At 43.3% G+C, this 19,300-nt stretch overlaps 3 protein-coding genes across 7 annotated transcripts in view; 1 reads left to right on the top strand and 2 right to left on the bottom strand.

Annotated features, from left to right (window-relative positions):
- The window catches only part of hdac6 (histone deacetylase 6), a 14,281-nt gene extending 12,111 nt beyond the window's left edge, over positions 1-2,170 (bottom strand). For both annotated transcript variants that reach the window (XM_056385996.1, XM_056385997.1), the window contains exons 1-2: positions 2,094-2,170; positions 1,572-1,654 (exon numbers count right to left, since the gene is read on the bottom strand). In XM_056385996.1, coding sequence (XP_056241971.1) covers positions 1,572-1,654; positions 2,094-2,103 — 93 coding nt within the window. In that variant the 5' untranslated portion in view covers positions 2,104-2,170. The remainder of the gene's footprint in view (positions 1-1,571; positions 1,655-2,093) is intronic.
- Positions 2,171-2,669: 499 nt separating this feature from the next.
- Positions 2,670-11,362, bottom strand: cxxc1a (CXXC finger protein 1a). 3 transcript variants are annotated; one of them, XM_056386165.1, is made up of 14 exons: positions 11,193-11,362; positions 10,274-10,443; positions 10,049-10,149; positions 9,472-9,620; positions 8,982-9,137; positions 8,326-8,514; positions 8,149-8,250; positions 7,858-8,075; positions 7,355-7,562; positions 7,121-7,231; positions 6,300-6,349; positions 5,794-5,890; positions 4,115-4,267; positions 2,670-4,023 (listed from the first exon to the last, which is right to left on the bottom strand). In XM_056386165.1, the coding sequence occupies exons 1-14, from the start codon at positions 11,193-11,195 to the stop codon at positions 3,877-3,879; spliced, it is 1,854 nt and encodes a 617-aa protein (XP_056242140.1). In that variant the 5' UTR covers positions 11,196-11,362; the 3' UTR covers positions 2,670-3,876. The 3 variants fall into 3 exon arrangements, 2 of the variants coding, with proteins under 2 accessions (XP_056242140.1, XP_056242141.1); XM_056386166.1 differs by having other exon boundaries at positions 8,332-8,514; XR_008828756.1 differs by lacking the exon at positions 2,670-4,023 and having other exon boundaries at positions 4,225-4,267; positions 6,300-6,450.
- Positions 11,363-12,589: 1,227 nt separating this feature from the next.
- On the top strand, positions 12,590-18,318 carry zgc:113363 (uncharacterized protein LOC791449 homolog). 2 transcript variants are annotated; one of them, XM_056384748.1, is made up of 5 exons: positions 12,590-12,725; positions 13,428-13,552; positions 14,466-14,603; positions 14,701-14,952; positions 17,193-18,318. In XM_056384748.1, exons 2-5 carry the CDS (start codon positions 13,432-13,434, stop codon positions 17,465-17,467), a joined length of 786 nt encoding a protein of 261 aa, XP_056240723.1. In that variant the 5' UTR covers positions 12,590-12,725; positions 13,428-13,431; the 3' UTR covers positions 17,468-18,318. The 2 variants fall into 2 exon arrangements, with proteins under 2 accessions (XP_056240723.1, XP_056240722.1); XM_056384747.1 differs by having other exon boundaries at positions 12,593-12,725; positions 13,362-13,552.
- The last annotated feature ends 982 nt before the right edge of the window (positions 18,319-19,300 follow it).

The raw sequence follows: 19,300 nt of genomic DNA, 5'->3' as shown, positions 1-19,300 counted from the left end.
GACAAAGGCACAAAGCATTCATCTGTAATCATGAGACCATGAAGAGAAACCAGACCTGAGGTTAAACTCCAGCTAAGATAGATAATTGACAGCTGCAGGAATAATCATTATCACAGTGTTCACTGTTTTCTCCTCATTCACAAATTCATGTCAGCAAATCACACACAACCTCAGTCTGTCATAAACACACACACTCCTTTCTACACAATAGATGAATCAATCTCCAGTATTTTTCCAGGTCTACAGACGCGTTTTCTTTTTGTGGTTCATGAGGCATTCGAGAGCTGTCAGCATCACAACATAAACGTGTATTTTTCATGTTAAAAACATCAGCCTGACGCTATTTCACCTGAGCGCGGAGACAGAAATGTGGGTGTGAACAAGTGAATGAGAGAAACAGTAAAGCAGTTTGGTTGGAAGCAGCCATAGAACTGCTTTCCATTTAGTACTGCATGGTCTTCTGAAAAAAAAAAGAGATGTAGCTGAAAGCTCTGGAAATGGACAGGAAGTTATTCTGTAACTACTGTGGAAAAAACACAGATTGAGATGAACTTTACACTCAGAAAATGTGTTCTATTAAATTCCATGTGGAGTGACAGGGGATTTTATAACATGCTCATAAATAAAGAGTTCACATGTTAAAACCATTTAGTGCTTTCTGATGAGTGGATGACAACAGTGAACCGGTTTCTTCCTGACTGGTTAACAGTTAAACAGGTAAAGAACACCTGATTCAGCTCCTCTCAATGTTTCACTTGACCTTGTTTCCTAAAAGCATCTTAAAATCCACCTTCTGAGCCCTGTCAGGTCTTGATGAAGAGCTCTGGACAGAATTACGTCAAGACAGTATGTCAGCTTCTATTAATGCCAGGTACAGACTAACCCTTTATAACTTTCTTCATCAGCTTTACCTCACCACAATTTCACCAATCTAAACCTGAATTGTCAGAAATGTGCTTCAGATGTGGTGTAGAGGTTGGCTCTTTCCTTCACTGTACCTGGCTTTGTACTGAAGTGAGGCCCTTTTGGCACAACCTCTGAGACACCTTGATCAAGATCACTAGAGCTACCTTCTCATTAGATCCTGAATTTTGCTTACTGGGGAATTTGAAAAACATCAACAGATCCTAAATTTATGAAGATTGCTCTGTGCGTGGCCAGGAAATGCAGAGCAGTGACATGGAAATGTGATTACCCTCTCCTCATTGAAAGATGGTTGTCAGAAATGGATAGATGTATTCCTCTTGAAAAGATCACATATAGCTTAAGAAAAGGATAAAACTACTTTCTGAAAATCTGGTGGCCTTATCTAGAGTCTATAGGAACATCAGTGACACCACCATAACCAGCCATCCGTGGTTAACCAAAGACCTCTTTTAAGGAGATACCATTGTTAGCCTCTTATGTTTCACTCTATGCAGTGATCTTTTTTCCTGGGAGGGGGGTGGGAAAGGAAAATCATACAGAAATCTACCTCTGAAGTTAATGGACACAGATGTGTGTGTGTGTGTGTGTGTGTGTGTGTGTGTGTGTGTGTGTGTGTGTGTGTGTGTGTGTGTTCTCTGACCGACCTGAGGAGACAAACGAGGAGATCTTCTGACTGACTTCAGTCCAGATCCTGGAGGATCTGGTCCAGACTGCATCTCTGATCCACCTGAAAAAAACACACAACACACAGACTGATGGAAACGAACACTCAGGCCTTCAGTCACCATTATGTCATTATTAATCAGCCTAGTGACCATTAATGACACATTCAGATAGTTATTGTTCTCCACAGCTGACAGTGAATCTGAGTCTGACTTCTCTCATTATTAAATTCACTGTCGTGTCATTATTATACAGGACATGTTTTATTATTGAAATATATTAAAATATGGAAAATGTATAACAAAAAAACCCGACAAAATATCCAACTGTGTTCACACCAACAGCCTGTGTCAGACGGCTTTAGCTGTTAGCCCCTTTGCTAACCGGCTGCTGTAATCTTTTTCTCTGAGCTGATGCATGTAACTGGATGAAGTGAGACTCAGACCCGATATAGGTCTCCGCACTGGACCTGAACTGGACTCCAATAAACCACAGAAACTCACCGCTCTGCATCTGTTGTTTCTGCCGCTGAGCGCCAACTGAACACAACAGTCGCACACACACGAGGTCACCGAGAAGGGCGTCGGCGCGACCTGCTGACGGTACCGTGGACTTCCGTGAAAATATAACATACCATAGACATATTCAAAAATATGTACCATGCCAATGTTTGGTATCTTTTTCAGCACAAAATCACCTATATGACCGTACTTTTTTTTTTAAATGCTGTATCAGCATATTGGACATAAAAACACATATAAAGTCGTTTTTGTAAAATTATGCTTTTTTAAACATGTTACCATTTGATGTTTTGTACAATATATATATTGTTAAATATTATAATATATAAATAACTGTGCAGTGAGTGTTTTCTTGTTCTGCATGTGATATTGTTCCATTAAAAAATAAAATGAGAACATTTGCACAATGAGAAATATTGTGTTTTGAGTTGGGTTCACTTTTTTAAGAATTATCAAAATGTCATTTACACACAATGAGTGTGTAAATGACATTTCTATAATATTTACAAAATATATTTTAATAACAATTTTCAGAAATGAAATTAAAATCCACAGAAATCATAAAACATCCTCAGTTTTTAATGTAACATCAGTTTGAACACAACAACATGAACAAACAGTAGAAAACAACAACATGATCAAATAATACAAAGTATAAAAACACTGATATAAAATGATGCAGAGAAAAAAGAACATCAGGTTAAAATCTAAGTGCAATAAAAACAGAACATGTTAAAGTTGTAGCTGCATGTTGCCATGTAGTGTTTACTCCGTCTGTCGACAGCAAATCACAATCCTTCACCTCCATCTAATCAAACTGTTGTAGTGTTTTATCACTGCCAGTCTGCTCTGACTGTTTTGCAGTGAATTGTGGGTAGTGCTTATTAGACATCACTTGTCTGAGATTTTAACTCACTGCTGAGTGTTAATACTGTTTGTTATTTAAGAATCCTTGTGTTGATTATAAATTATGTGTTTACTTCAGGTTTCAGACCCTGACAGACACTGAACTGCTGTCAGAATAGGACCTGTCAGACCAGGTCCAAAGGATGAATGAGTGTTGAAACACTGTGCAGAGGAAGATCATCACATTTACCACCAATCATGACTTATGTATCTCACAATCACTATAACTATGTCATGACTGTGAGATCCTTTATCAGAGTTACAGATCTTTATCTCATAATTACAACAAAATAATATAATAATGATGAAATCTTCATCTTGTAATTATAAGAAAAATATCTCATATTTAGGATGAAATTGCTAGATCCCTTTTTCACAGTTACAGTGTCATTCTCTCATAGATACAATTATTTAATAATTACATCTTTATCTCATATTTAGAAAAATAACATAAGACATAAGATCCCTGTGTCATAATTAAAAGATTCATATCCTATAAACGATGAAAGGGTCTCACATTCATGGTTTTATGATCTGATGATTATAAAATCTATCCCGTTAATATTTATCATTATTTTGTGCCTCTGAGATCTAATGACAGTAATAATCTCATTAACTGAAGGTTACAGAGACAACAGTCTCCAAAGTCATAATTATGAGATATGGTGAATGTAATGTGCTTCTGAACTCTGCTTCCCATGATGCATTTTGTTGGTTTGAGGCTGAATTATTAACACACACATTTAAAAACAGATAATACTTAAAAAATCCATCCAGGGAGGTGTGGATACCTGTCTGTCTCCACCGGTCTGTCTGCACCTGTCTACCTGTCTGTCTGCACCTGTCTGTCTCCACCTATCTACCTGTCCTTGGCAGAGCGCAGGTCGGTGGTGATGGGGTCGTGTTGGATGGTTTGGTGCAGCATCAGAGCCAATAATCCGGCCCGATTGGTCATGGCGGTCCTCAGGTTCCTCTCCTGCTCGAACAACTCGTCCAGTTTATACCACTAACAGAAAGAGAGGGTCACATGATGGATATCAGTCACTGCTGTGACGTTCAGGTTAATGATATTAATAAAGTTTAGTTTTCGAGGTTACCACTCGGACTCTCTCCAGGTCGACCTCTGCTCGGCGGAGTTTCTCCCAGCAGTAATGTTTGTTACACTTCCTCTTAGAGACGCGGCAGAACTCTCCAGTCGGCTCAAAGACGTCTTTGACCAGAGGACAACCACAGACCTCGTCTGCTGGGATCTGATGGACCGAGAGGAGATTCGGTCTTTATTTATTGTTCTAAACCTCTGGTTTTATTTTTTCTTTAGCAGTGTTCTGTTCTGTGAGCAACTGTCAGTGTTCATACAGTGCTGTATCAGATGATAGTCGTGTCAATAAAGCTATTTGGAAATGAATCAAACAGAAAATTAGAAATTAGATGGAATAATAATAAAATAGTAATATATAAATAATAAATGAAATAAATAATTAAATTATGAAAATGAATGAACTTCAGCTGGTAGTTTATTGGTCATTGTGTCAATACAAATATGAAGCTCAGGCTCACACACCAATTTATGTTTATTTTCATTCCAAAACAAAAGTGGATATCTTGATTGTAATTCTTTTCAATAGTCATGTTCCTATCAGCTCCACTGGTAATTTTATCATCATGACCAGAGGAGTTTCACAAGGATCAACACCAGGCCCCATTCTGTTCACTTCAATCTATACATAAACATGCTGCCATTAAACCAACCACATGAATGACCTGTACTACAACTGTCTGTCACCAGATGACACACTGTGTGAATGTATAGTGTGTGAATGGGACAGAACTGAGGTTGTCTTTGTGGCTCAGAATGAAAGACAGAAAATCACTGCCCACCTTCACTCCTTACCTGTACTCACCTAGCACTCACTTTCCTCAGCCTATACTTCACAACTCAAGTTAAACTCCACCTGCTTAAGAAGATAGTGTGTGCAGTATCAGCAGACACATGACAGGGTGTTAAATATGTTAGCTGGTTTGCTGGTAAACTCCATTAGCCCACAGATGCAACCATGAAAGTCTCTGGGTTTCCTTATATTCTCTACAAATCTCTATTTCACTGGACCTCGTGAGAAACTAGTAAGTTAGCAACCTTAACTAGCTACCCTGACATTCAGACTGAAGTCCATCTTGTTTCACTTCATTTTAACAGTTTCCGATCATGAAGGTCTGAAAATAGTTAATAATTAAGCTAACATTTAAATTCTTGGACGTTGCTGAAAACATATGAGATGTGGGCAGTGATTAGAGGTGTGGAAGGTGATGCTAGCTGGCTAACATTTGCTTGTTAGCTACCTTGGCCATCATGTTTGCTATGTTTCCCATTACAAAGTCGTTGTTGTAGTTTAACAAAAATGACTCTTTTGTTAAATTGCTGTTTGTTGTGAGAAAACATAAAGAAAGACGATTGAAGATGAGTGGGAGCTATTCAGGTAGCTAACTGGATAATTAGCAGACATTCAGTCTGCTCTGTGTTCTGAACAGAAAAAGCAGTTTACAGTGAATCTTTCTGTCTGCTTCACTTATTTGTCTTGACTTCACGAAACAGAGTGTTCACTTTATTTCATTGGTAAATGTCAGCGCTAATGTCAGCGGGATCCTGACTCAGTGGAGGGAATACATGAGAAATAAAATATTTATATTTTAATTTAAAATAATATATATTAAATATATGAATATTATATAATATTATGTATTATTAGTGCAGAGACGTGTTTGTGTGGATGAGACGTACCTTTGGATCTCTGGAGTGTTCAGGACATAAAACCTGCAGCCGCTTACAGTACGTCTTACTCTGAGGGTTATACACATCACAGAACAACCTGGTGGCTCTGAGAGACAGAGACATGAGAAACATGAGATACAGGCAGAGACATGAGAGACAGAGACACAAGAGACATGAGAGACACACAGAAACAGAGACACAAGAGACATGAGAGACACACAGAGACATGAGAGACACACAGAAACGGAGACACAAGAAACATGAGAGACACACAGAGACATGAGAGACCGAAAGAGATATGAGAGACAGAGACACAAGAGACATGAGAGACAGACAGAGACATGAGAGACACACAGAGACATGAGAGACAGACAGCAGCATGAGAGACAGACATGAGAGACATGAGACAGACAGAGACATGAGAGACAGACAGAGACATGAGCGAAAGGCAGAGGCATGAGAGAAAGGGACATCATTAACTTCTTCAAATGAGACAGACAGACAGGTGGTCTTACCCCTCTATACGTGTTGGGTACATGGAACCAAAGGATGTCTGACTCTCGTACTGTTGGACAGACAGACAGGAGACATGCAGACAGACAGACAGACAGACAGGCAGAAATAGGGAGACAGACAGGCAGACAGACAGAAAGACAGACAAACAGCCTGACAGTCAGTCAGACAGTTCAAACAGACAGCCAGAGAGAGAGAGACAGACAGAGAGACAGACAGACAGAGAGACAGACAGAGAGAGACAGGTCTGATTAGTGTTCAGTCAGTTAAATCTCTGCAGGTGTAACAGCAGCTGCTTTCAAACAACTCAGACATAAAGAAGTTACAAATATTGTGACACAAGTTTACGACAGATCATCATTTTTAAATAAAGTTAAACACCGTGAAAAGACCAGATGTTGATGTCACCCAGATGTGAGAAGAGCCAAGGGGAGAGAAAGCTGTGCTCTCCAGGTCTGCTCAGACGCCCTCTAGTCTACAGAGACAAAGTCTGGTCCAGTTTTTCACGGCGTAGTTAAACTGTCTCTTGTCTCAGGCTGTAGGCAGCGTGCTCACCTGTACAACATCTGTGCACCTGTGGACTGTAACATCTGTTCATAAGAACATGTCTTCACATTCAACTGCTGTCTCTGAAGTTTGATGTGGTTTCAACGACTTTATCAAGGTATCAGCTGCTGTGACGCGTACACAGTGAGGTGATGTCATCATGTGGCTGTTGTCATGTCTGACATCACTTATTTTTATTGATGCTCTGCTGTTAAAAGAAACCTGTGGACACCTGTGGACACACCTCACCTGTCCTGTCTCCTGTCTCTACACTGACCTTAGCATAGCATCTCTCCATGTGTCTCAACGCCACCTTCGGGTTGACGGGGTGACTGCAGGAAACACAGAAGATCTGAAGGTCAGTGTCATCACCATCACCTTCAGTCACCTGCAGACGGACAGGTCAGAGAGAGAGAGAGACAGGTTATAGACAGGTCAGAGAGAGAGAGAGACTGTTCAGAGAGACAGACAGGTCAGAGTGTGTCTCTGTATGTCTCTCAGTGTCTTGTACCTCCTCGTGGTGTTGGACCTGCTGCAGTTTGGCGTTGGCGATAATGCCTTCGAGCTCATGAAAACGTTTCTCCATCAGCGTGAGGCGGAGCCTTGCTGCCTGCTGCTCCCTCCTGATTCGCTCCAGCTGTCTCCGCCCCATCTCCTCGGCAACGCACGGACTCTGCTGCCATTGCTGGATCCTCTGAGGCAGGATCTCATAGATACGACTGAGACAGAGACACAGAGACAAAGAGACATAAAGACACAGAGACCAGTCCAGGAGACACTGTCTTCCAGACCCTCAGTTTCTCTGTAGTATCTGACTGTGTGTTTATGATTTTGTGTTGTTATGTTGACATTGTGCTGTTGTGTTGTGTTGATGTTGTGTTGATGTTGTGTTGTTGTGCTGATGTTGTGTTGTTGTGCTGATGTTGTGTTGACATTGTGATGTTGATGTGTTGACGTTGGGTTGCTGTTATTAAGGTGCGTCTTCACTGTCACACAATGAGAACTGAGACTCACTTGGCAGCAAGCTTCATGCCGCAGTCCTCAGAGCAGTACTTCGAGTTGGTCCTCGCCGGTTCGACACATCCAGGACCCAGACATTGCCGCAGAGCCCCACCCACCTCTTTGACCCCACCCTCCCCCGCTCGCTCACTGTGCCGCACACGCTCCCTGTGACGCTGCTTCGCTTTGTGACGCCGAGGCTTCACCTCCTCTTTGGGAGTGGACACAGACTTCTACAGGACAGGACAGGTGTGTTAGTGACATCATCAGTGACATCATCAGTCCTCTAATCGACACCGTCCTCACCTTCTTCTCCGTCTTCTTCTCTCGTCTCTTCACATGTTTCACCTTCACTGCTTTCTTCCTCAGAGAGTCCGACTGAGCATCCTCGTCCTCGCTGTGCCACAACTGTAACAGGATGACACGTCACACACCAGGAAGTACCTGTTCTGACAGATGATTAGTCAGAAAAAGCTCACTCACACCAACCAGGTCTCTGTATCCGGCAGCTTTGTACTGCTCATACAGCTCCAGCTCGCTCTCACTGAACCCCTCTTCCTCCTCCTCATCCTCCTCCTCCTCCTCTGTCTGGTGCCCTGCCCCTTTCCTTGGCAGGCCCCGCCCCCTGCCGCCACTCCGACTCATCTCCTCGTCTCTGACCCGAAGCATCTTCTGCTCAAAGACGAGAAAATCACCAACATCCATGTCATAATAAGTTCATCAGCTCTGAACATAGATCTGATTATTATGACTGTAACACCGGAGCTTTATCAGGTACACCTGTACAACACCTGTACAGTCTATTGCAGTCCAATATAACACCTGCGCTTATGAAGCTAGTTTTCTGTTTATCTCTGAATTCAGATCTAACAGCAGTTTCTGGTTTTTGTCCACCCTGTTTACTTACATGAGGGTGTCAGAATATTAGGAACACCTCTGAAAGAGTCCTTGACTTGACTTGACTGAGAACAGGTGACCAAAACTGTGTCACCTGTTCCTAAACAGCAAAGGTTCTCTGAACTCTTCATACAATCATTAACACCACAGGTGGGTCCAACAGAAAACTCAGATTAGCAAAACACAAAGCCACAAATCATCAGTTCCTTTTGGGGAGTCCCATCCCCCCTCTGGTCACTCACCCGGGCTCGGACCTCACACTGCCTGAGTCGACACTTCTGTCTGATTTTGTTTGGACCTCCAAACTTCTTCATGTCTTTGCAGAAGTCGCACTGAGCGCAGTCCTCAGTCCTCAGACAGGCGTCACACTCTCCACACATCCTGGCTGAGCGCTTGATCTGAAACATCACAAAACACTGATCAGAACCAGACACCAGAACCAGAACCAGAGGCTGAACTGTCTGAGTTTTCTTCACTGTTAACAGATTACATGTAGAAGCACCTGAAAAGAGCTGAACCAAGTGAGAATCTATCTGTCCAGGACCCAGTCTGTTCACCTGTGACCGATGACAGCGAGAACCGACAGTAGCGGCTCCTACAGAGGTGAGCATAGATGCTGCTGTAGCATCACTTCTATCAGAACTGGAGAGAGTTTCATCAGCAGAGCCTCTTCTCCATGGCTGCCAGGTCACCTGTGAGCCCCGCCCTCTGCCAGTGTAGTTGCTTGGTTACCTGTGAGCCCCGCCTTTTGTCAGTCTTGGGCTGGGGGGTGGAGCTTCCATCTCTGTCTGGTTTGTCGTCTCTCTCTGGCGCTGCCTCTTTCTCCTCCTTCTCCTTTGTCTTCTTCGGACGGTATTTAATCTCCAGAGATGAGTCTTTATCTGCAGACACAGCATACAGCTAACGGCTAACACACAACTAACAGTTAACACATAGCTAACAGCTAACGGACCGCTAACACACAGCTAACAACTATCAGCTATCACACACTAAAGGCTAGCTAACTAACTAACTAACTCTTCACAAATATAAAGTTTTCTTTTTAAAACAGACTCAGTCATTTACTCAAACAGCTGCTCAATGTAGTTTTTAATAAAACGGGAGGAAATAGTGACTTTGTTGGGGACTATTTTCAGTGGCGGATTAATCCACATTTGGTACTGTAGTGAGTGTTTGTGGCAGCAGGACAGTGTGTGTGGGACTGAGTGAAATAAATCACAGTGTGTGTGTTGACGGTGATGAAGTCAGAGACAGTCAGAACTGGTCTGAGTCTGAACATGACGTTTAATGACTGTTAGAGGAGACTGACCTCTGCAGGACGGACAGTACCACACTCTGATGGCCTTAGCTGCTTTCTCTGAAACTCCAATACAGCCTCCATGAAACCACTCAGTACAGCTGTCACACCCTCTGACACACAGACAGGTTCAAACAGACAGAAAGACAGACAGAAGGACAGACAGAGAGACAGACAGGTTAGTGTGTCCTGTTGTATGAGACCTGGTCTTCTGAGATCTAGATGAGGTTTAATTACATCATGAAACAGTTGATGTCTGGTTTCCTGCAGACACAGTACACAGGAGCGTTGGGGATTCTCATGGTAACCTCTCCTTCTTCTCCCTCTTCACCCTCGTCTTCACCTCCCTCTCCTCCTCCCTCCTCTTCCTCCTCAAGGCCTCGCTCTGTTCCTGCCACTTCCTCAGACTGACACACAACAAACAAACAAACAAACAAACAATAACACAAAGAAACAGGAAACATGATGGAACATGATGGACAGGAAAGATGACACAGTTTCACTGTGTAAATCTTGGGAAAAGGTACCAGACCTCAGAGTAAAGGTCTCTATCCAGGTTCAAACCTTTTCACATTAACAAGCCTGGAACCAGTTTCACTGTTTGTTTGTTTTTTACCAGCAGCAGACCACATCAAACCAGGTCCAGTTACCTGGACTAGATTAACATGAAGACTAAAGATCAAAGTCTGGATAAAAAAAAAGCATAACACTTCATGGACCCCTTCCCAGAAACTGATGTGAAACCTTTAATCTGCTCATACATTAAAAAGAGCTGATTCCCTGTTTTCCCTCTAAACAGAGCACATCGGACCGGGTCCAGATTAACACCCTCCGACTTTAGACCTCAGACCTGGACTACACTGACACGGAGACTCGACAACAGATAAAACCCTTTTTCTTTCATAAAACCTTTGTTCTGTTTGTAACAACAGAAAAATGGCGACATAGTTGTTGAGATTTTTTCAAACCAAACTCCGTTCACTTTTCTGCACATTATAACTGCTGTGTTGAGTGTGTGTGTGTGTGTGTGTGTGTGTGTGTGTGTGTGTGTGTGTGTGTGTGTGTGTGTGTGTGTGTGTTTGTGATGCTGCAGGTTGTTAAACGGCGCTGCTCCGTTATTCTCTGCATCAGTCTGAACATCTGTCTGTGAACTCACCATGATCCAGCTGTTTGACGTTCACACACAGAAGAAGAAGAATCAGTCCTCCAGCCCGGTCCTCATCACAGTTCCACTTCCACTTCACTCATTCTTCATTTTTACCAAAATCTGCACAAATCTCTTTGTTTCCGCTTCATCCTCCTCCTTCTCCTCCTCCTCCTCCTCCTACCTCCTCTTTCTTCTTCTGTGCCAAAAAAACCGGTGGCCAACAGAGAGGAGGCGCTACTGCAGCGACACCTGCAGGACGGAGACTGAGACACCTGCAGGACGGAGACATAACAGTGACAGAAATATTTGTGAAAACACACACACACACACACACACACGCACACACACACACACACACACACACACACACACACACACACACACACACACGTATATAGTTTATAATCTTCTTTATGATATATTTTCTTAAAATTTGAATGATATTTTGTGTCTGAATTATTCAATAAAAGTGTGATGGTGTAGAAGAATAAAATAACAGTCAATACCTATATGGATATAAGATTTTCTGTATTGTGTTTTCTTTTGTTATAAAACTTGTTTAAATGATAAGACTTCTGGATTTACCACCTAGCGGAGATCCTGGTTCTTGATCAGACCTTTTACTGGGAAATTTCTGAAACATCAGTTGCAGGAAAATTTTTTTGATTTTTGGAAAATCATCTCCAGTACCAACGTGTAGTTTCAGCTGCAGTTCTCTGTTCCCAGCAGGTGGCAGCAGCTCATCCTACATGTTCAATCCACAGATCCGTTTGATTCCTTTTGATGCTGCAAGTTGTTGTTGTTGTTGTTCTTCTTCTTTTTCTTCTTCTTTTTCTTCTTTTTCTTCTTCTTCTTCTTCTTCTTCACCACATCAGCCAATGACAGACATGGATGATAAACAGTGAATCAGTTTGACTGATTAAAGCTGAATATTTTTTAAAACTTGTGATTATAAACAGATTGATATTGGTCCCTCAGACGTTTAGTCTAATCTACCTCTCTCCTGCTCTATAACATCATAGATAATCAATATAAATATGAACCATCACTATAACTTCATGTATCTGTGTTTACATGACTCTGACTGTTTCACTGTTTATCTGACGCTGCTGTGAATCTGATGTTCTTCAACCTGTTTACATGATGTAAAATCCTTCAGTAGATTAACATTAACAGTGAGTCGATGGTTTAAAAGCAGAATTCAATGTTTAAATGTATACTTAATGTTCACACACACACACACACACACACACACACACACACACACAGGTAAACAGTTTTCTGTATCTGACTCCTGGAAAAACAAATCACACAGATCATTTAACATTCATATTAATAAATGGTTCACACTGAACTCCACCCTGTGTGTGTGTGTGTGCGCGCGCGTGCGTGCGTGTGTGTGTGTCTCTTTAAAGGAAGCGGAGGAGGAGGCGGTCACACGCATGCGCGCGCTCCAGATAAAAACGGCAAAGTGTTTATTGACGAGAAAAAAGTTTCAGACCAGAAGAAAGAAAGAAAGAAAGAAAGTCCTTGAAGCTGCAGGTGAGAAACTTTTATTTCTGTATCTGTTAAATCATATGTTTTAATATTAATGTGACACAGACTTTGACTCAGATCAGTTTCAGTTGATCAGGATTCAATTTCTACTCAAAACAAATTCACACTGAACATTAACAGTTTAACAGTGAACTTTGTTTCTACTCGAGACTGATGATGGTTTTATTTCTCATCAGTTTAATTCATCTGACCTGTTAATGATCTGCTTTTATTTTGTAAAACACTTTGAGCTGTTTCATGTATGAATAGAGCAAAGTTCATTATTATTATTATTATTATTATTATAATAATTATTATTATTATTATTATCAGTGGTGTAAGCAGTACCTCAGCCTCAGTCTTTCAGCAGAATGACTGTGTCAAGATAAAGTGTGTGATGTTACTGGATCATAGTGAAAGATGAACACTTTGTTTTTCATGTGTCATCTCTCAGCTGCAGCAGGTGGAGCTGATGTGAATCAATGTATTTTGAGTAAAGTCATCTATTAATCATCAGAGTTCATTAATAACCTGAATCTGCAGGGACAGTGTGTAGGAGGAGGAGGGGTACGTCAGAACTGCAGTAAATGTACTTATTTATTATAACTGATTATTGCTGATTATTATTTTTGTTGTATGAAGATAAATGTGAGTCCAGACTGTCCCAGCTGCTGAATTCACATCAATGATTTAATCACATGATATCAGCAAGATGGACGTGACATCACACTGCAGTGACATCACTGAGAGCGGAGCCAATAAGAACCCAAACCAATCAGAATGCATCTCAAGTCAGCCGATGGCCAATGGGACGCTCCCACATCACAGCACAGGTGAGACAGATAGAAAGGTCATGAGGTCGTGATTCTGATGACATCACACTATTGAACTCTAAACTCAGATCCGTTCAACGTCTTTGACGTCAAGTCAGGCTCTCACATCTGAATCCACATCACCCCTCAACCAGGGTAGGACCTGAGGGGATTTCCTGTTCCTCTTTGTTTTCACCCTCAGGGAGGACTTCCTCACAGGCTGCAAACACAAGTCCTGAACCTGAACAACCAATCCTCTCATCTGTCAGAGCCCAGCAATGAGCTCTGCTCTGCCATGTTTTACATAAGATACCTGGATGGTTGAGGTTCAGGGGTCAGGGTTCAAAGCAGGGATCCTGACCTGTGACCTGTGACCTTTAATTTCAAGTGTAAAAGCTGATTAATTCATTTAAACTCTTTACTGCTGTCTCTAAATACTACAGTACCCATAATCCTCAGCTGCTGTTGCTATGGAGAAGAAAGCAGTCAGAGGTGTGAATCAGAGCAGTGAAATTAAAACAGGTTGCCATGGTTACTGAATTCATCTCAAACTGAATGAATTTCACCTTTAGCTTCAGCTGAATATTAACGTGAAGCTCTGTGATTGGCTGTTAGTGAAATGCACCCTGGGAGTTCCTGTAGCCTCAGAAGACTGAATTAACTCTTCTCACTTCACTGCTCTGTTCACCACAAAAACACAACACGCAACAACCAACACACCAGAGCGGCTCCTGTGGTTCAGGAGGGAGAGCGGGAGGTCGGTGGTTCAAGTCCAGACTCCACCAGACCACATGTCCAAAATACTGAACCTGATTATCAGCGGTGTGTCAGTGTGTGAGTGTGTGTCTGAAAATGGGTGAATGTGATATGTAGTGTAAAGTGTGTTGCAGTCCATGATGGCGGTTTTCTGATGTTTTAAATCCTCTTCCTGTAGATGAGGCACCACCCCCTCTCTCAGATAGGTCAGAAGATGGTGACATCAGTGATGACTCTTTGACGGGCAGCTCCTCCACCAATGACATCTGTCGACTCCTCCCCTCTCAGCCCGCCTCTGCTCTCAGAAAACAGAAAGGTAACATCTGATGTAATCTGGTCTAATTTACCCTCATGTACCTGATCCACCATGTCATATGTGACGTAACCTGTGATGTCATCTCTCTGTCCCTCAGGTGTGGACAGCTCGTCAGTGTCTCCTCCCCCCATCTGTACTCCTCCATCTTCCTCAGTTACCTCTCCTCCTCTTCCTCCTCCTCCTCCTCCTCCTCCTCCTAGGTCATCCACCTGTAACAGACACAGTTGCAACCTTCCTCATCATCATCATCATCATCATCAGAGCACCAATCAGAAGCGTCTCTCCTCCACTAAAAGCCACGCCTCTTTCAAGACCGACGCTGCCCATATTAAGGAGGTTGCTGGAGACGGTGAGCCAATCAGCCTCGATGCCTGGAAACAGAGTTTGTTTTCACAGGGTCACAGGTCAGAGGGTCACAGGGTCACAGGGTCACAAGGTCACAAGGTCACAGGTCAGAGGGTCACTCCTAAGAGCAGATACAGATGCAGATAGAAAAGTGTGTCGTCAGCATAAAGGTTAATTTTATCTGCAGAGGTGAAGTTATTGTTTGTGGACTGGAGGACTGCAGTGTCCGCCATGTTGGACAGACAGACAGACAGAGGAAGTATCTGAGTGACAGGAAGTTGAACACTCTGATCTCAGGTGTGTGAGTTCCTGAGAACATGGTAAGAATAGAGCTTGTTCATTGGGTCACTGTCTGCACCTGTGTGTTTCACTCAGGAGCTGTAAAGATGGCGGACAATAGTAACGCCAATAGTTTGACACTATGCTTATCAGGGTCAGAGTTAGCCTTACAGCTGAAGGTGAATAAAGTGAAAATCAAGAGACAACTCATCAGTTATTAAATGAACCAAAACAAACATCCTGTGACTGTTGGAGGAAACAGTAATGTGAGTCTCTGATGTGAAGAGTCGTCGCCACACTGATGAGGTTCTCTGAAGCTCATTTATCAGCTGAACACACTCCAACATGTAGGTTTGCTTATCTCGGCTGAACACACACACTCTGACCCCTCCCTGCATCGGTTGGTCTGGTTCCTACCAACCAACACCCACCTCCACCCAAACACCACAGAGCGACAGGATGAGGGCAGTACTGTTGACCCACAGTCAGAGTCTCTTCATCTGTTTATCATGTTTCACTGGTTAATGTTTTTTTTTTTTTTTTTTTTTTTTAACTGTGGTTCAGAATCAGAAGCTCTTTTTTCTCTTCATGGTCTTCTTTTACTGTGAATTTCTGTGAACATGAGGAAAAGAGAAAATCACTTGTAACTGATATGCTCTTTTATAACACGACTGACAGACTACGCTGAGGGCCGAACAGCACCAGGGTCACAGTTAGAAGGAAAAAAATCTGATTTTGAGGGCAAAATTCATAATGTTTTAATTTAATGAGAAAAAGTAATATTGAAATATTTCATTTTCAACTCTGAAAAGATTCTGATTGTCTCTGCAGATTGTTGCGTTCACTGTCACCTGGTCTGTGTTGTGATTGGCTCTGCAGACTGTTGCGTTCACTGTCTCCCAGCCTGTGTTGTGATTGTCTCTGCAGACTGTTGCGTTCACTGTCTCCTGTCCTGTCTGTTCTGATTGTCTCTGCAGACTGTTGCATTCACTGTCTCCTGACCTCTCTGTTCTGATGGTCTCTGCAGACTGTTGCGTTCACTGTCTCCCAGCCTGTGTTGTGATTGTCTCTGCAGACTGTTGCGTTCACTTTCTCCTGACCTGTGTTCTGATTGTCACTGCAGACTGTTGCGTTCACTGTCTCCTGTCCTGTCTGTTCTGATGGTCTCTGCAGACTGTTGCGTTCACTGTCTCCTGTCCTGTCTGTTCTGATTGTCTCTGCAGACTGTTGCGTTCACTGTCTCCCGGCCTGTGTTGTGATTGTCTCTGCAGACTGTTGCGTTCACTGTCTCCTGACTTGTCTGTTTTGATGGTCTCTGCAGACTGTTGCATTCACTGTCTCCTGACCTCTCTGTTCTGATGGTCTCTGCAGACTGTTGCGTTCACTGTCTCCTGACCTGTCTGTTCTGATAGTCTCTGCAGACTGTTGCGTTCACTGTCTCCTGACCTGTCTGTTCTGATGGTCTCTGCAGACTGTTGCGTTCACCGTCTCCTGACCTGTCTGTTCTGATGGTCTCTGCAGACTGTTGCGTTCACTGTCTCCTGACCTGTCTGTTCTGATGGTCTCTGCAGACTGTTGCGTTCACTGTCTCCCGGCCTGTGTCGTGATTGTCTCTGCAGACTGTTGCGTTCACTGTCTCCTGACCTGTCTGTTCTGATGGTCTCTGCAGACTGTGGCATTCACTGTCTCCTGACCTGTCTGTTCTGATGGTCTCTGCAGACTGTTGCGTTCACTGTCTCCTGACCTGTCTGTTCTGATGGTCTCTGCAGACTGTTGCGTTCACTGTCTCCTGACCTGTCTGTTCTGATGGTCTCTGCAGACTGTTGCGTTCACTGTCTCCTGGCCTGTGTCGTGATTGTCTCTGCAGACTGTTGCGTTCACTGTCTCCTGACCTGTCTGTTCTGATGGTCTCTGCAGACTGTGGCATTCACTGTTTCCTGACCTGTGTTCTGATTGTCTCCACAGACTGTTGCGCTCACTGTCTCCTGGCCTGTCTTTTCTGCGAGCTACTATCCATGTGTTCGGCTGTGGGGGAGTGTCTGGCGTGTGGAGTGGGCGGGGCCGGGTGTTGTGACGCTGCAGCTGGCTGTTGCTGCTGCGTGGAGGCAGCAGGGGAGGCGGCCTGTACGGAGGAGGCGTGTCAGGCTGTGTTGGATTGTGGGATACTGGAGGACTGCTGCGGCTCGTCTGACTGCTTGGAGGTTTGTCTAGAGTGCTGCTCCATCTGCTTCCCCTCATAGAGCAGCCAATCAGAGCGAGACTGCAGGATGACATCGGAAGAAGAAGGATTGACCTGGGATCCACTCACTGCTTTGTTTCTGTGTATAACTGTGAGTGACAACTCTCAGTTTATGGTTCATCCTCTATGGAGCAGCATCCGACTGACGTCACCATCCAGAGCCTGATCTAGATCAGACAACCCTGCAGCTTCAGAGAGGTGGAGTCAGAGCTGCAGCTGATGACCTGGAACTGAAACGACCTGCAGGAACCGGACTGTTCCCAGGACCAGGTTTTCATCGTTAGGATCCAGTTCAACTAATGGACCAAAGATTCTGGACTTCTGAAATGTTGGAGAACTGTCCCGCTCTCTGGTGACCTGGGGTCCAGACCTTAACATCATTTGAAAGGACGCACTCATTTTTCCCCTTTGTGTTGAAAAGTTTCATCTGATTCTGATTTTGTTGATCGACAAACACAGAAAAGTTCAGGAAACGTTATTGTAGCTTTAAGTAAAACTGAGCTAATGCACCATGATCATGGCCTCATACCTGTTCACTGATTCCTGACACATACTCTCCTATGTCAGTCTTGGAGTATTTCCAGGGCCTTTTGTGACCTGAGGTAGTTCTGGGACAAGTAACAACCAGGTGCTTAATGAGCAGGTGTTCACTCTGACCAGATGTCTGTCCCACACACTGAACCAGACAGTTGAAAGGTCACAGAGTCAGGTGTGACTCCTGTGTTGACTCATCAGGACTCGTTAGTACAGCTCTGCTCAGGTGAAAGTGTCGTGATGTCCTCTCTGAGAAAACAAAGATCTGTCAGAGCGACGCTTGACTCTGCAGCAAAAATAAACCTCATGTTCAGCCTCTGCTGTTTTTGTGTCTGATTGACAGCTCAGGAGGGGGCAGGGTTGGACAGGACAGGAAGTAGGTCCTGCAGGGACAGGAAGTGTGTGTTTGTTAAAGCAATGTGCCAGGACTTCCAAACAGGAAACAGGAAATCACTGGAATGACAACGCCACCTGACCTCTGACCCCCGGGACACCCGACATCAAAGAGACAGACAGACACACACACACACACACACACTTCACTCTGGGGTCCAAACAGTGGTTCAAACATGAGGGTCAGGGCGCCATGAGGGGTTGTGACATCATCAACTTCTTCCTCTCAGATGTTTAAACTTTCCTCTGATCTTTGTTTCATGTGAATTAATAAAAATATACAAACATAAAACTGATCATAGACCACAGACAGAAACAGGGTCACACTGCTCTGCTGAGACTGATCAATCATAGGAAGACTGACTCAGGTTCAGTCTTCATCAGGGTCGTCATGGTAACATTTCTACACTGTTCCTCTTTCTTTAAATGATTACTATATTATTATATTATTATATTTATTATTGCAATTATTATTACAGCTGCTGAATGAATGTTTCTCTTCTCCAGTTGTATCAGGAACCTGAACTTCAGTTGTTACTGCCCCCTGCCGCTCAGAGTGGGGAACTGAGCCTCAGTGAAACATCAACCTCCCTGTGTGTCAGTAGACAGATGGAGCAGGATTTCTGGACCAGAGTCTGGTTCACAGAGACACCCCCCATTACTGAGAGGAGGTTCAACAGAGGACTAGAGGAAAATTTGAAGAACAGACAATTTTACGGCATTTTAAGGCTTAAAAAGAGAGGAAGCAAACCAACCAGAGACCGTAGCACTGTCTGAACCTCCAACCAACTCACGGTGGTTCACAGAGAAAAATATTCAACATGGTATTATTGTGAGGACAATTAATTCTTATTATGATGTATCATTAGTTTTATTAAGATGTAAATTTACCTCATTACTCCTTTAG

This window comes from Seriola aureovittata, chromosome 9 (genome assembly GCF_021018895.1).
Source record: "Seriola aureovittata isolate HTS-2021-v1 ecotype China chromosome 9, ASM2101889v1, whole genome shotgun sequence".
Classification (NCBI taxonomy): domain Eukaryota; kingdom Metazoa; phylum Chordata; class Actinopteri; order Carangiformes; family Carangidae; genus Seriola; species Seriola aureovittata.
This window is presented reverse-complemented; position numbering and strand designations above follow the sequence as displayed.

What these genes read in the sequence shown, in the direction of transcription:
- zgc:113363 (XM_056384748.1), top strand. Translation starts at nt 13,432, where the DNA reads ATGGACGTGACATCACACTGCAGTGACATCACTGAGAGCGGAGCCAAT. An exon ending in GCTCCCACATCACAGCACAG is followed by an intron (nt 13,553 to 14,465) that starts GTGAGACAGATA and finishes CTCTTCCTGTAG; the next exon opens with ATGAGGCACCACCCCCTCTC. An exon ending in TAAGGAGGTTGCTGGAGACG is followed by an intron (nt 14,953 to 17,192) that starts GTGAGCCAATCA and finishes TTGTCTCCACAG; the next exon opens with ACTGTTGCGCTCACTGTCTC.
- cxxc1a (XM_056386165.1), bottom strand. An exon ending in GGCATGAAGCTTGCTGCCAA is followed by an intron (nt 7,563 to 7,857) that starts GTGAGTCTCAGT and finishes TCTCTGTCTCAG; the next exon opens with TCGTATCTATGAGATCCTGC. An exon ending in AGGTCCAACACCACGAGGAG is followed by an intron (nt 7,232 to 7,354) that starts GTACAAGACACT and finishes GTCCGTCTGCAG; the next exon opens with GTGACTGAAGGTGATGGTGA.